This window comes from Anser brachyrhynchus, assembly GCF_964034855.1.
Source record: "Anser brachyrhynchus genome assembly, chromosome: 3".
Taxonomy (NCBI): Eukaryota; Metazoa; Chordata; class Aves; order Anseriformes; family Anatidae; genus Anser; species Anser brachyrhynchus.
In genome coordinates this window covers 4145056-4158092 of record NC_137696.1, presented here as the reverse complement: position 1 = coordinate 4158092, position 13037 = coordinate 4145056, and the positions used below count along the sequence as shown (strand labels likewise).

At 37.7% G+C, this 13037-nt stretch overlaps 1 protein-coding gene across 1 annotated transcript in view; it reads right to left on the bottom strand.

The window, feature by feature from the left end:
- ESF1 (ESF1 nucleolar pre-rRNA processing protein homolog) overlaps positions 1–13037 on the bottom strand; it is a 30967-nt gene that overhangs the window by 17618 nt on the left and 312 nt on the right. The window contains exons 2-8 of the mRNA XM_080587146.1: positions 12228–12921; positions 11138–11484; positions 10244–10357; positions 8923–9023; positions 7110–7262; positions 5544–5658; positions 4423–4561 (exon numbers count right to left, since the gene is read on the bottom strand). Of these exons, the coding sequence (XP_080443272.1) occupies positions 4423–4561; positions 5544–5658; positions 7110–7262; positions 8923–9023; positions 10244–10357; positions 11138–11484; positions 12228–12894 (1636 nt within the window). The 5' untranslated portion in view covers positions 12895–12921. The remainder of the gene's footprint in view (positions 1–4422; positions 4562–5543; positions 5659–7109; positions 7263–8922; positions 9024–10243; positions 10358–11137; positions 11485–12227; positions 12922–13037) is intronic.

The window sequence follows — 13037 nt, the reverse complement described above, 5'->3', positions numbered from 1 at the left end:
ACTGAATATGTTCTCAAAGTTTGTTCAGAGTTCAAGTAACCTTGCTGCTAGCTTTCAAGTATCACACTGCATTGCACAACATGAGGAACCACTTTCTGACGGATATTAAGGCAGTAACGCTTTCTGCCAATAGGTTTTTCAAAGACTTTTTGAATTAAAAAAAAAAAAAAAACAGCCAAAACAAAAAGGTCTGGTGCATTAACAGTTACGTTGTAAGAGAAATACAATCAAGAGAAAAAACAACTTAGCCTGTGAAGGAAAAGAATGCAAAAGCAGATGAAATTAAGAATATAAAATACAAGTCAGACTGGACTCCCATCTAGGCACTTCTGAGCAGGGACATCCTGGCCTGCACAAGCGCACACAGAGACATCCTTTAATTTTAAGTCACTGGACAACTCCAAGAGGTTACATGAATTTTTCAGAAGGAAAGCCAAGTTGACCTTTGTTCTGGGGTTTCCTAGAACTTGATCCATCTTATTTTTTTAATAACAAATACGCACACAAAACACGCACCTGCAAATATGCCTTAGAAAAATCTCCAACCAGCAGGTTATACCAAGCTTCTAACGTTTCATAGAAAGAAACAATCAGGGTGTGGTGCTTCTATTTTATCCCACGAAATTCCACCGGGGCTTGGCTAAATCATTAACTGGTAACTCCTCTCTCTGCCTTATTTCCTTAGGAATTATTTTAGCAACATGCCAAAACTAACCCAACAGAAATATTTTAAGAAGTCAGATCCTCATTACCACTGAAGCTGCAGTAATGCCTCAGAGTGGCCAAAGCATCTACAGAGTAGTAAGGGAGAGAAGCCAACCCAAATAACATTGGGTTCAATGCATTTTATAAATATCCATTGAATTCAGCGACAATCTTAAATAGCTGCATGTTCTATCATCTTCCAGTTATTAGCCTTCTTTAACAGTTCTAGCAAGCATAAAAATGAACAGTATTCATAGGTAAGACAACATATGTACTGTCACATGATAAAATATTAAAAGATCCATTTAACATAACTAAGCTAATGAGCAAAATAATTTCAAAAGTGTAAAATATTTATTAAGCGTACTGATCTTATTTACCATTAATCACCAAAAATTGTATCAGCAGCACAATTAAATAAGTAAATCTCCACCTAGCAAATCCTCCCCTCCTTCCAAGGATTACATTTTCTTTCCTTGCATGTGTGCATCTCCAGCATTGGTGCTGCAGCACAAAATAGCCTCCTGTCGTACAGAGCTTCTAACACTAGACTCCACAAAGGGCAGCAGAACTCCTTGCTCAGACTCCTACTGTGAAGAGCAGGGCTCTATCCAGAATTCTATACAGAACTCCCTGCACGTAACACCTCCATCAAGAACAACTACTCAAAACCACACCAGTTAAAGTGTTGTGTCATATAGTCTCTTCACGTACTCTGTGGGGAAGAGCAAAGCAGCACAGCAAATATGATCTTTTTATTGCAAAGATAAAAAAACCACCAGCACAAAATCTTAGGCATCAACATCATGCTGCTTAATTTGAAGCATCGTTTAAAATGCCATAAACTAAGTCATTGGTGCTCACAATCAAAATAGCAGTTACGGGCTTGAATTTGATGCACACCACGAAGTTTTACTAGCCACAACAAATGCATCCAAGCAACAGAGAGTTCAGAAGCAATGTAAAGGAGATGCTTTGTGCCCACAAACTACTATATATCAGGTCCATGAAACTGAAATACATGACATTACAAAACTGTTGTATAACAACAACATTCATAACAGACATTTTTAACTTGAAAAATATAATAAAAACGAAAATGGATCAGGGCAACAAAAGCTGTTTTTAAATAAAGCATACAAATAAATAAATGAGATGGCCAGAACATTTTTTTTCCTTCTTATCACACTCCTACCTTTCCATTCAAACAGCTATTTTTCCCTTTTGTGCATAGTGCCACATAATTCTGCTGGGCAAAATCTTGCTTTGTATCTTACAACTCAACGGATAAAACGTCAGGAACACGTTATGGACATGGCAACACCATTCCTCTATTAACAACTTATTTCTCAAAACCATCATTAGGAACTACACAATTTCAGGTCTAAAGTGTGTTAGTGTGATAACATAACTCTAGGTCAATCTCTCTCCCTCCCCAGAAACAGAAGTTTACTTAAAATTTCTTCAGTATTGCTCACTTATGGATTCTATCACCACTCTGTAACAGAGGCTGTTCTTTTAACGCAGCAGTAGCCTTGAAAACCTGAACTAAGAAAACCGAAATACTTTTCTCTGCAGCTACTGCTCCTATTAATGCATTTTACTAAGCATTACTAGAGAATTAAGGTCATGGAGGTGCAGCTTATAAACATATTTTTATGTAATATAAGAAACAAATGGACATTTATCCTGCCAAGATATTGCCAAGTCTGCTGCCAGCAAATTTCCCAACTCCATAACCAGAAAAATCTGTCATGCTCTTTTGCATGCTTCAAACACATCTGATTACAACAACCTACTTTAATGCTGTATAAACCCATTTTAACATCTGCTTGAAAGACTTGATTAAGGCTTAATGACATGTTCTTTTCCTTGTAATTTAGGCTATATATATGACCAATTAAGAGCAGACTGATTTTTAGAGTGAAAACAAGTAAAGTAATTGAGGAATTTGCACCATACACAGAAGACTTTAAAAGTTACATGACATTCTCTTCCTATTTTTAAGAAGCAACAAGAATCCGAAAGCAATTAAAATTTGCTGCCGCTCCAATCTTTCATCAGGTTCCCTTAAGCACATTCTGCAGCTTACCTTCCCCCTCACAAAGCAAGACTTTGGAGTAAAGCTTTGGAGTACCAGAAGTCTCATACCACAGGTTTTCACTACTGTCATTCACACTGTGGTTACCCAAGAAGAGCTACTGCTGCGCTTAAGGACCTTTGTACAATCTACATCCTCCCCAGGGCCCTCTAAGATCCGTTCCATGTCCTGTCTAGGGTATCCCAGCAGGCCCAGCCTTAGGACAGCTTCTTCAGCGTGTCCTTGCCCTGCAGAGACTTTAGTATGTATACAGAGGGCCATGAAGATAGCAAATCACTACATATATAACACTATACCATACTATTACTATACTGTATACTATTATATACTAAATACTATAAAATAGAATTTTCCAGTTGAAATATTACATTACCCTGAAAAATAAAGAGAGGGGTAGGAGAAAAAAAAAAAAAGGAAGAAAGTGATTTTGTACTTAGAGGCCCAAGCTACTAATCGTAAAACAGCCACATAGGGACTAAATCTTTAGGGAAACTCCTGATCCCCCACCATTTTATTTTTTTAAAATAATTTTTAAGTCAGTGTTACTCAAACTCTACAGAAAGAAAGCTTATTTTTATTCTGAACTGAATGAACTTGATAGCTACCACAGTCTCTAGGAAAGTCAGTCAAACGTACAATGAAAAGTCTCCTCTTTAACAGAATTATCGATATTGGCGAAAATGAACTATGATTTAGATGAATCACAATGTTTCTACTTGAATCCATTTATAACCATTATGTTTGGCTTAATTAAACATTAATTACACTAGGTAAAGAGATTTTGCATGACAAGTGAGAAACAGGAAGCTCTTTGAAAGCGAGGTTTAAACATGAAAGTCAAACTGTCTCACTTATCAATGCTCTAAATAATCTGTAACTCCTAAATCAGCTGATATACTTCACAAATTCTATTGCAGAAGTGCAATAGAATTTTGTCCTTTGTCTTCGAAAAAGGAATTTGGCCATTTTGAGGTCATAATGGTGATGTTATTTATTTGGAGAATCAGAGTCAGGTCTGTATAATGAATCTCAGCTGTGGCTTTAAGAGAAATTTTAGAAATTTGAACATGTGTTTTCTTACTATGGATAGAAAACACTGGAAAAGTTTGTTTTTGCAGTCAGTATTTAACTCAAATAAAAACAAAAACAGAACAGAAATAACGAAATAAAGGGGCGGGAAAAAGGAATGTCAAGTCCCAGTAAATCCGAGGAACTCTACAGCTGCCATGTTACCAGGCCTAACTCAAAGATTTACAGAATTTTTCAAGAAGTTTTCCATCATCTGTCAGCATTCTATCATCAATCCATTTATCTCCTAATTGAATAGTGAATCAAAGATACAAATGTGCTCACCACCCAGGTCATAATACATATATAGAAAAGTAGGTATACACCATTTTCAGAGACGTTTAGCTCTGTAGCAAAGATAGGTTATTTTCAGAGTAGAACTTGACCATACTTTCTCTATAATGAGTATAAGGAGTACAGAGTATAACAATTCCCTATAAAAGGAGACATTCAAAGCATTTTCTGATGATGTGGAATTTATACAGTATTTTGAACATGAGTTAATTAAATGTAGCTACTGACTTTGTGAACAACATTTATGTAGGTACCTTGCTGCTGTTCTTCCTCTTCTTCACTAGATGAAGCCAAGTAAGCTTGAAAATCCATGTCAAGGAGCTCCTCTTTTTTAAAAGTTCTGTTAAGTGACATTACTCGTTCGTGATCTGTTTCATCCCATGTTATATCTACCTTAAAAATAAGAAAGCCACTTCTAGAAGCTGAAGCACTAAAATTAAGCATGTCAAGACAGGTTTTTTTTTTTTAGAAAAAAATTGATACTTTCTACCTAAAAAATGTAAACCTATTACTAATGTTCCTACAGAACAATTACCTATAATAATAATTTATTATAATAGATTTAATAATAACTTCTTCAAAATTCTTCAGCAACAAGAGTTTCAAGGAGCTTTAACTACATGGAAGAATGAAGTCTCCTATTGCATTCAAGGGTTCTGTAACATCAGGTCACACAACCCAAAATCTCTGTAAGCCAAGTTTCCTTTGTGGCAGCAGATACTGGTATTGAAGCAGCAGCCTCCAACTTCTCTTCTCTCTTCCTCCAGCACAAACTCATTCCTGGAATCAGGCATGGATTGCAATAGGGACAATGAAGTGTTTGCGCAACTGCACCCTCAACTAGGAAGATGAAACACATGACTGAAAAATTATCCTGCAGAAATTACTTAGTTCTCAACTAATCACTTCCCCAATCCGGTTCGTTTCATGGCCAGATGAACGTTTTGGCTGTCACATAAGACAGTAGAAATGGATTGCTACAAGGAAGGGAAGCAACTGTTTAAGCCTGACACCACCACCAAAAAGCCTCTTGAACTACACACAAACAACCATTTTCAGCAAATTAGAAGATTTAACTGTGGATAACAAAGTTAAGTCCATGCGCAACTTGTAAGAGGGGTATTACGAGGTCAAAATGTAGTATTCAATTTCTAACAGAAAAGTCGAAACTCTCATACAACAAAATTCAAGCTTATATCTTGGGTCACAACTTGCAGCTCTGTAGCATGCCTGCATCTTGTAACATATTGGATGTTTCTATTTTGAAATGCTTAAGACAAGCAGGAAGCTTTTCCCTACCACTTACATATAATTTAAAATCTGACAATAAAACTAAACAAATTAGAAAAACATTATGAAAGCATTGTAAAGATACCTTTGATGTTCCCATAGCAGCAGATGTGAAGTACTTTGGTTTATATACAGATACATTCGCTTCTGAGGCTACATCTTTTGGCTTATCATCAAATGTAACATTATCTGGAATAAATCTTAAAGGCAGATAAAGCATGTTATTATTCAAATATACTGGGAAATTTCATAGTACAAGCAGTCTAAGCTTTTCACAAATATGGTACATCAGCACAAAAGAATTTGCTAAAATATAGTCAGTAAGCCTGAGAAGGAAACCAAAGCAATACACAAGTGCCACACACACACACATTAACTGTCTGGCTTTTGCACAGCTATTCCACAGATTTTCAGTCTTTAACCTCACCATGTTGGGGAAGTAAACTAAACAATTTGCAGTTTGGTAGTAGGCAGAGTCAGGGTGGTGTTTTGTTTGTTTGTTTTGGGGGTGATTTTCAGTTTTCGAAGAATTATGTTTTAAGAACTTGCTTTACAGGAAAGTTTATATTAAAAATTAGGAAGAAAAAAGTAAAATACAATTTTAAAACAGATGAACTAAAAAAAAAATCAAAACATTTTAAGGAAGCCTGGTACATCATTAACATTACAATTAGTAGGAAAAAAAAATTTAGAGACGACTCTTGTATCCACCAAAAGTTAGATTAAATAAACACCTTTGTGCACTACATGTGAAATTAACTTATTGAGTGATTTATTTTTAATCACTACAAATGTAATATGATGAATACTATTCAACACTAAAATTTAATAAAGTGGAAGATTAGGAAAAGGATTGGGGAATTTCAAACAGCTGTCTGCTGTAAAACATTGTCTTTCTGTGTTTAGAAGCAAGAAAAGTTGTGCGTTTATTTGGCAGAGATGATCTCCTCCACAATGATTCAAAGGAAAATGAATTAATCTCCTCTAGACAATGATTCAAAACAAAAAAGTTATCTTTCACCAATTTCCAAGAGTGCCCATTAACATGGGTTCCAGTAGACAAAGCCAGCTTCTGTCCAAACTTAACATGATTTAGTAACCTCACTTCTGCTCAGAACAGAAGACTTTTTGGTAACAAAAGGAAACGCTAACAATAAAACACCACTAAAACTTAAAATTCCTATTCCCAAACGTGACTTTTGAAATATTAGAGCTTCCAGCTTATTCACAGGAACTAGCATAGTAATCTGTTGCAGCTTCAGGACAACATTCTTGCCCTGTGGTAAGCAACCCTGAAAAAGCACGAGAGCAGCAGTATGTTGTCCTGTTTTCTCAACAACTTGAATTTTACCAAAAGGTTGAAGACTCATCCAGAACTTTTTACCCGAGAATAATCTCTCTATTCAGAGCTCCTCTCAAACTTGCAAATTTTTCAGTAAGAAAATGAAACTTTCCAGCTCAAGGGAAAACAAACAAACAAAAGAACTCCACACCTTAACAATGCATTGCTTGCCTAATTTAAAAATTAAATAAATCTCATTTTGGTTACAACGCAATAATGTTTAGTTCAAATTATTTAAAATTGGTTTTAAATTTATTGCCCCCCTCCACACCCAGGATACATATGTAAGGCAGTCAGCACTGAATTTACCTCAGGTCAATAAAAGAGCAGCTACTTTCAAATTCCAACCCATCGCATTCCTCATAAATTTTATTGGCTGTTTCTGGAGAGTCACATTCTACAACTGCATAGAAGTACTTCAGTCGTTTAAACTGATGCTCCCTTAATTTTTCCCTGTAAAGCCTGCAAAAGTAGAAAACAACACAATCAACTTAAAAACATGCACCATTCAAACACTCTCCTCATCTTTTACTACGATTAGATGTTAAACAGCATGAAGCTTTACAAATACCCATTCAGCTTTACTCAAAAAAACTAATTCATAGTTTGATTAAAGGAGGTGCTGTTTCACTTGGTGCTTTTATAATGGTATTTTCCACAAGATGAGCTAACATGCTAGGACTGGAGTCATGAAATTCCCAACTTTTAAATTACTGGCAGCGTTCAAATCACTTGAAGACATTATGCAGCAGCAACTCTATCCAGCTCTGCCTCCTACAGGCATCACGAGGTTAGCGTCTCTGCACAGGGCACACAGGGTAGCATCTTTGCATGCCCCTATGCATGCCACAAGAAGTACCATTTAATCCTTCCTGTCGAGGTGTCTGCACTTATTTAGCTGGGATGGCACCTGAAATCCTGGCTCCTTGCAAGGCTGATAAACATTTTCATATAGAAGTACCGTTGCATGTTAAGAACATTAACCAAAACTGCAAGACTGTAAGAGGACAGGATTTCAGATTCTCATGCTGGAGAGAAACAATGTAGGAGTAATGAATAAGAAAGTGATACGGCTGAGAAAGGGAATCAGGATACCAACTTCAGTAGCACAGGTGGTGCTGTCGTCACAGAAGATGAAGCAAAAGTTAAAAAAAAAAAAGCAGAAAAGAGGTTGACAAGTAGATGAATTGGTGGAAAAACGGAGGAGACAGATCACAGGGCTGAGGTCCTGGCCTGTAACTGTAAAGGGTATGTGCAGAGGTATCACAGAGGTGCCTGAGATATCCGGATTTCCATTCATTATGTTTGAGTGTCTGGAGCTCACTGAGCAGTAAACCCAATAATTTAGGGTGCACCTTGAAGCACAGAGCGAAGCTGACTTCAGCACATGCTTTAAGTTCATTATACAATTCCCTGATGCACCGGAGACTTTCTGCAAAGAAATTTACACCTGTTTTAGAAGCATCCAGATTTTCCAAATATAGGGCAGTCCAGTGGGATGTATTATACAAAATGGGCTCCACTCAGGTTGCCAAACATCTGGAAATTCTGGAAAAATATTAAACCAAAACCTCTCCAGTTCCATACAGACAAGACTTTCAAGCAGAACAAGAGAGGAGTGGAACAAAAGAAAAAGAGACATGCCTGAAGAAGCCTGGACAATGGTAGGCCTGATGAGCTCAGCCTAGTAAGCCAGGGCCGCTGCAGGTGGCATTCAGGAAGTCTCAACCTGGGAATTCTTGGGCTAAGTTATGGTCCCTGTTGGTTACGCAGATAAAAGTTTCAACAGTAAGCAACAAACGGAGTTTGTTGTATGAACGGCAATTTGCAGAGAAAAACATTTTAAGCTCTCCACACATTTGTTCCATTTATTACTGCAATGAGCTACGTAATACAAATTCTCAAGTCACTTATCAATACAAAAATTTTCTCAAGTTTTATCATAACGCATCTATTCAATGCATTGACAATGTACATGGGTCAGATTTAAAATCTCTCTCAAAAGATAAAATTAATTTGTCCACAGGAGACTCCCACAAATGAAAATCTGCAAAAAGCAGCTGACCAAGCTTTTCACTAGGAATTAAGACTTCTATCTCTCATTTGAAGATTAAATTAATACCCGTCTTTTTCTGTGGTATTCTCTGGAAGATCAACTAGTTCTGCAGGTCCTTGTTGTTCTTCCTCTTTCAATCTTTCCTTTCCAAACTCTGAAGGATAAATCTACAAATACAACATCACAAAAACAAATTTTAACTGCAGCAGCATAATGTATACCAATTAAGAAAAAAATCTCACCAAGCCTTTTAGAGTTCACTGGTTTTAGAGAAAGAAAGATAAAGCCATCAACTCCACAAACTTTAATACCCTCTTAGTGTTAACGTACGGAAAAGACTGGAATAAACAGATTTAGAAATGGGAATGTTTTCAGACAGATGAAGAACAGAAGCCCTGACATCTTACTGTGGCCCATTTCAAAAAGGACTGCGGTAATAACGTTTCTCAAAAAACTTCTGCTGGAAGCAGATACTAAAAACAGAAAAATAGGACTTAACTATCAGAAATTATTCAGTTTATAAATAACTCAAAATTGATGAAAAACAAACCAACCTCTGCAATGATAAAAGGGACTGTAAAGCACTTGAAAATTGCCAGGTTTAAGGTTGAGTAATCTACCCCATAGGCTACTGAAAATTAAACTAGCTACAGAAATGTAGTCTACTAGACTCGGAGAACTTCACTGTTAGGCTCAGCAAAACAGCGTTTGGAGCCAGCCTCATAAAGACCAGGTGTTAACACCTTCAGAATTTATCTCTACATACAAATCCTTTGCTGAGAAGAGTCTAGAAGACTCTAGAAGACTCTAGAAGGCAAGACTTATGAGCAGCTGAGGTCCATTGGTTCGTTCAGCCCAGAGCAGAGCAGGCTGAAGAGAGGCCTCATGGCGGCCTGCAGCTCCCTCGCAAGGGGAGCGGAGGGGCAGGCGCTGAGCTCTGCTCTCTGGGGATAGTGACAGGACCCGAGGGAACGGCATGGAGCTGGGACAGGGGAGGGTCAGACTCGGGGTTAGGGAAAGGCTCTGTACCCAGAGGGTGGTCAGGCACTGGGACAGGCCCCTCAGGGAAGAGGTCACGGCACCAAGCTGACAGAGTTCAAGAAGCATTTGGACAATGCTCTCAGACATAGGGTTTGATTTTGGGGTGGTCCTGTGTGGAGCCAGGAGATGGGCTCAATTGTCCAGCTCCCTGTCAGTCCTTTTCAACTCTGGATATTCTACAATTCTGTGATTTAATTCTAACACAGCTAGTTAAATTGCAACACATACAGTTTCTCATTTATCACGTTAATTTCTCGTTTGGTTCTTCCACAGAACTCCCTCTCTTTGCAGGCTTCCCCCCTCTTTCCAGTAAAAGTCATTACCTCTTTTAGAAATCAGGTCTTACCTTAACATGAAATATAGTCCCTCCTTTGGGTAAAAAAGAATTAAATAAAGCCAGCAAGTCCTTAGCCTTCAGCCTATCCCAATCCATGTTACAAACTGCCAGTCTGCTTGTAATCTGAATGGGAGAAAAAAACAGGACAAAGTTTTTAAGTTTAATTCCCATCTCCTTTGTGGAATACACAACTCTCTAGCAACTGTTCTTTAAAAAAATTGAGTCAGCAACGAACTGCAGAAAACATAAAAGTAGTATTTTCCCCAAGACTCAGTATCTCTTAAACTAGCAAAGGTCAGAAACAGCAATCAACAGAGCAGATAAAAGGTCACAAATGGTGAAGCACCAACTGGTGCACTGGACTGCACCAACCACGGAATTAGGACTGCATTTATAACATCAGCACTTAGGACTGGGTTATCACCACATGGTTAGTCATAATAGCAATAAATATCAGTGTTACAACAGCACCACACTACTGCGATTTCGTATAAAATAACTGTGTGAGTCCTGCTTCGTTGTCTACTAAGTTCTTAACTTCAAGTACGAATCAAAAAAACCAAAATAGAAAAGTGGAAAAGAATAAGTAATAAACATAAGCAGTATTACTTAAATTCCAGAATTTCTTAAAAAGCTCAATTCCATTCGTTCTTTCACTTGCAGGTAACATTCATAGATGAGCCTCTGCTTAGATGCAGAGGAATACAGGAGAGAATGCCCAAGGTCTCTCATGCTCAGCCAATTTCAGGATGGCTTGCATTTTGTAATGAGAAATGCTGAAAAACCGCTATGAAAAATACTTTCACAAACAGTTATATAAATGAAGATCCACAATCAACTCATAACAACGTACGTCTTTGAGGTAATCACATAGCAACTTTCCACATGCAGATGTAGTTTTACCTCATCTCCACGAGGCGCATCTTTATCTAGTTCACCCCATGAATGCTCAATCTCGGGCTCCTTTGGAAATAGATCATCTAAGTCCTCATCATCCTCTGAGCTTGTTTCAATGTTCCCTATACCTCTAGCTAGATCAGGCCCCATATCACTTTCATCGTCTTCTGAATCACTATCTTCTTCGCCTGTTTCTCCATCATCTTCTGACTCCTCATCCTCGCCTGTTTCCTCATCGTCTTGTGACTCCTCTTCTGTTTCTGCATACTCTAAGTTTTCTCCCTCAGAAGTTTCTTCCTCTAATTGGCTTTCACTGACATCACTTTCATCACAGGTGTCTCTGTGCACAGTCCCTAAAATATAAACATTAAATATCCATTTTTATGCTGTAACTACATAAGATCTTTTACAAGGATGAAAAAACAAAGGTTTACTTTGTATGGAGTTACAAAACCTCTTAAGTACATAACACAAGAACAGGCTATATCATGGAAGTACAAACAACAAATCATCAGTATTGCCTCTTCAGTTTGTTTAATTTATTGCTCTCCAGTCCTACAGTTGTATTAGCGAATTAACAGACTATTATTATTTTATTCTAACTATACATACAGAATCAACAGATTAAAAGTTGGGTTTTAATAATACAGGCTATATGCACAGAGATAGTATAAACAGAGTTCAAATCACCTGTTCTAACTCCCTCTTGTACTAAGGGCTTACACTGCTCTTCTTATGCTTTCACTTAGTGACTGTTTATATTAAGTTCTCATGGCATCAGACCTTATATTCAATATTCAGTTTGGCAAATACACAAATGTATGCAATACAATACATTTTACTTTTCTAACTACCCTAACGAACGATTTCAGCTCCAGCAAAGGAGAGGACATCGTTGTCCACAATGTTACAGAAGGACAAGCACCAACTCTGTGAGCAGCTGACCAACTCTGATTCTTCGGCAACACTGAACCCGAGCCAGTTATTCCATGGCTGATATTGCGGGAAAAAAAAATATATATTTTCTATGGATAAAACAATGGCAACAACACACATATAAATATAGGTGAATTTACCTGTTACTTTAACAACTAACCTGATTCTTTTGTTTTTCCTCCTAGGGAATGATCCTTCCTAGGAGCTTTTTCTGATTTAGCACCACTTGGCCGTGAAGGCTTTTGCTTGTTTTGAACTGAAACCAATCTTCCTCCTGATTCATTTCTTTGCTTGTTTTCCCATGGGGGTGAAAGGTCCTTGTTTCCCTGACAGTGATCAATTTCTGTTACAATTTTATTAGAGTCCTCTTTCAACTTGGTCCTCAATGCAACTTTCTGCCCCTCATTTTGATCATTCAGTTTTGTCACGGCTTCACCCGTTCGGTCCGCCCCTTGTTTGGTTAGTTTACTCTCTTTCCTAGGGTGACCATCAGCAAGTGGTTTTACAGAATCTACTTCTTCTTTAGGCTTAGCTTTCTTCTTCTTTTTTTTCTTCTCTGTGCATACTTCACTATCATCTTCTGAAAGTTCAGAGTCAGACTCTGACAGGGCATAAAACTTCCTGAGGTTCTCCACAGAGGTATAGTTAACAGGGCGCCCTCTTTTATCCACCGCGCACTTGAGCTTGAACCTCTTGTCGTGAAACATTGCTCGGAACCGCTTGTCGATCTTGACTTTGCGATCTTTTTCTGGCATCTCCCAAAACCTGGGATCCCTGGTGACGCGGCTGAACCGCTCATCGCTCAGGATTTCCTGCTGGGATGCCATTTTGGGTGTCAATGGAGGCTTGGGTAACTAGAACATGAAAGAAAAGAAAGCAGTTTGTATTCGAAAAAGTATAATTTTAGATACATAACTGGAAAAAAAAATTAATAAAGTCAAGTTTGTAACCTCTATCTAAAAGGATTCCC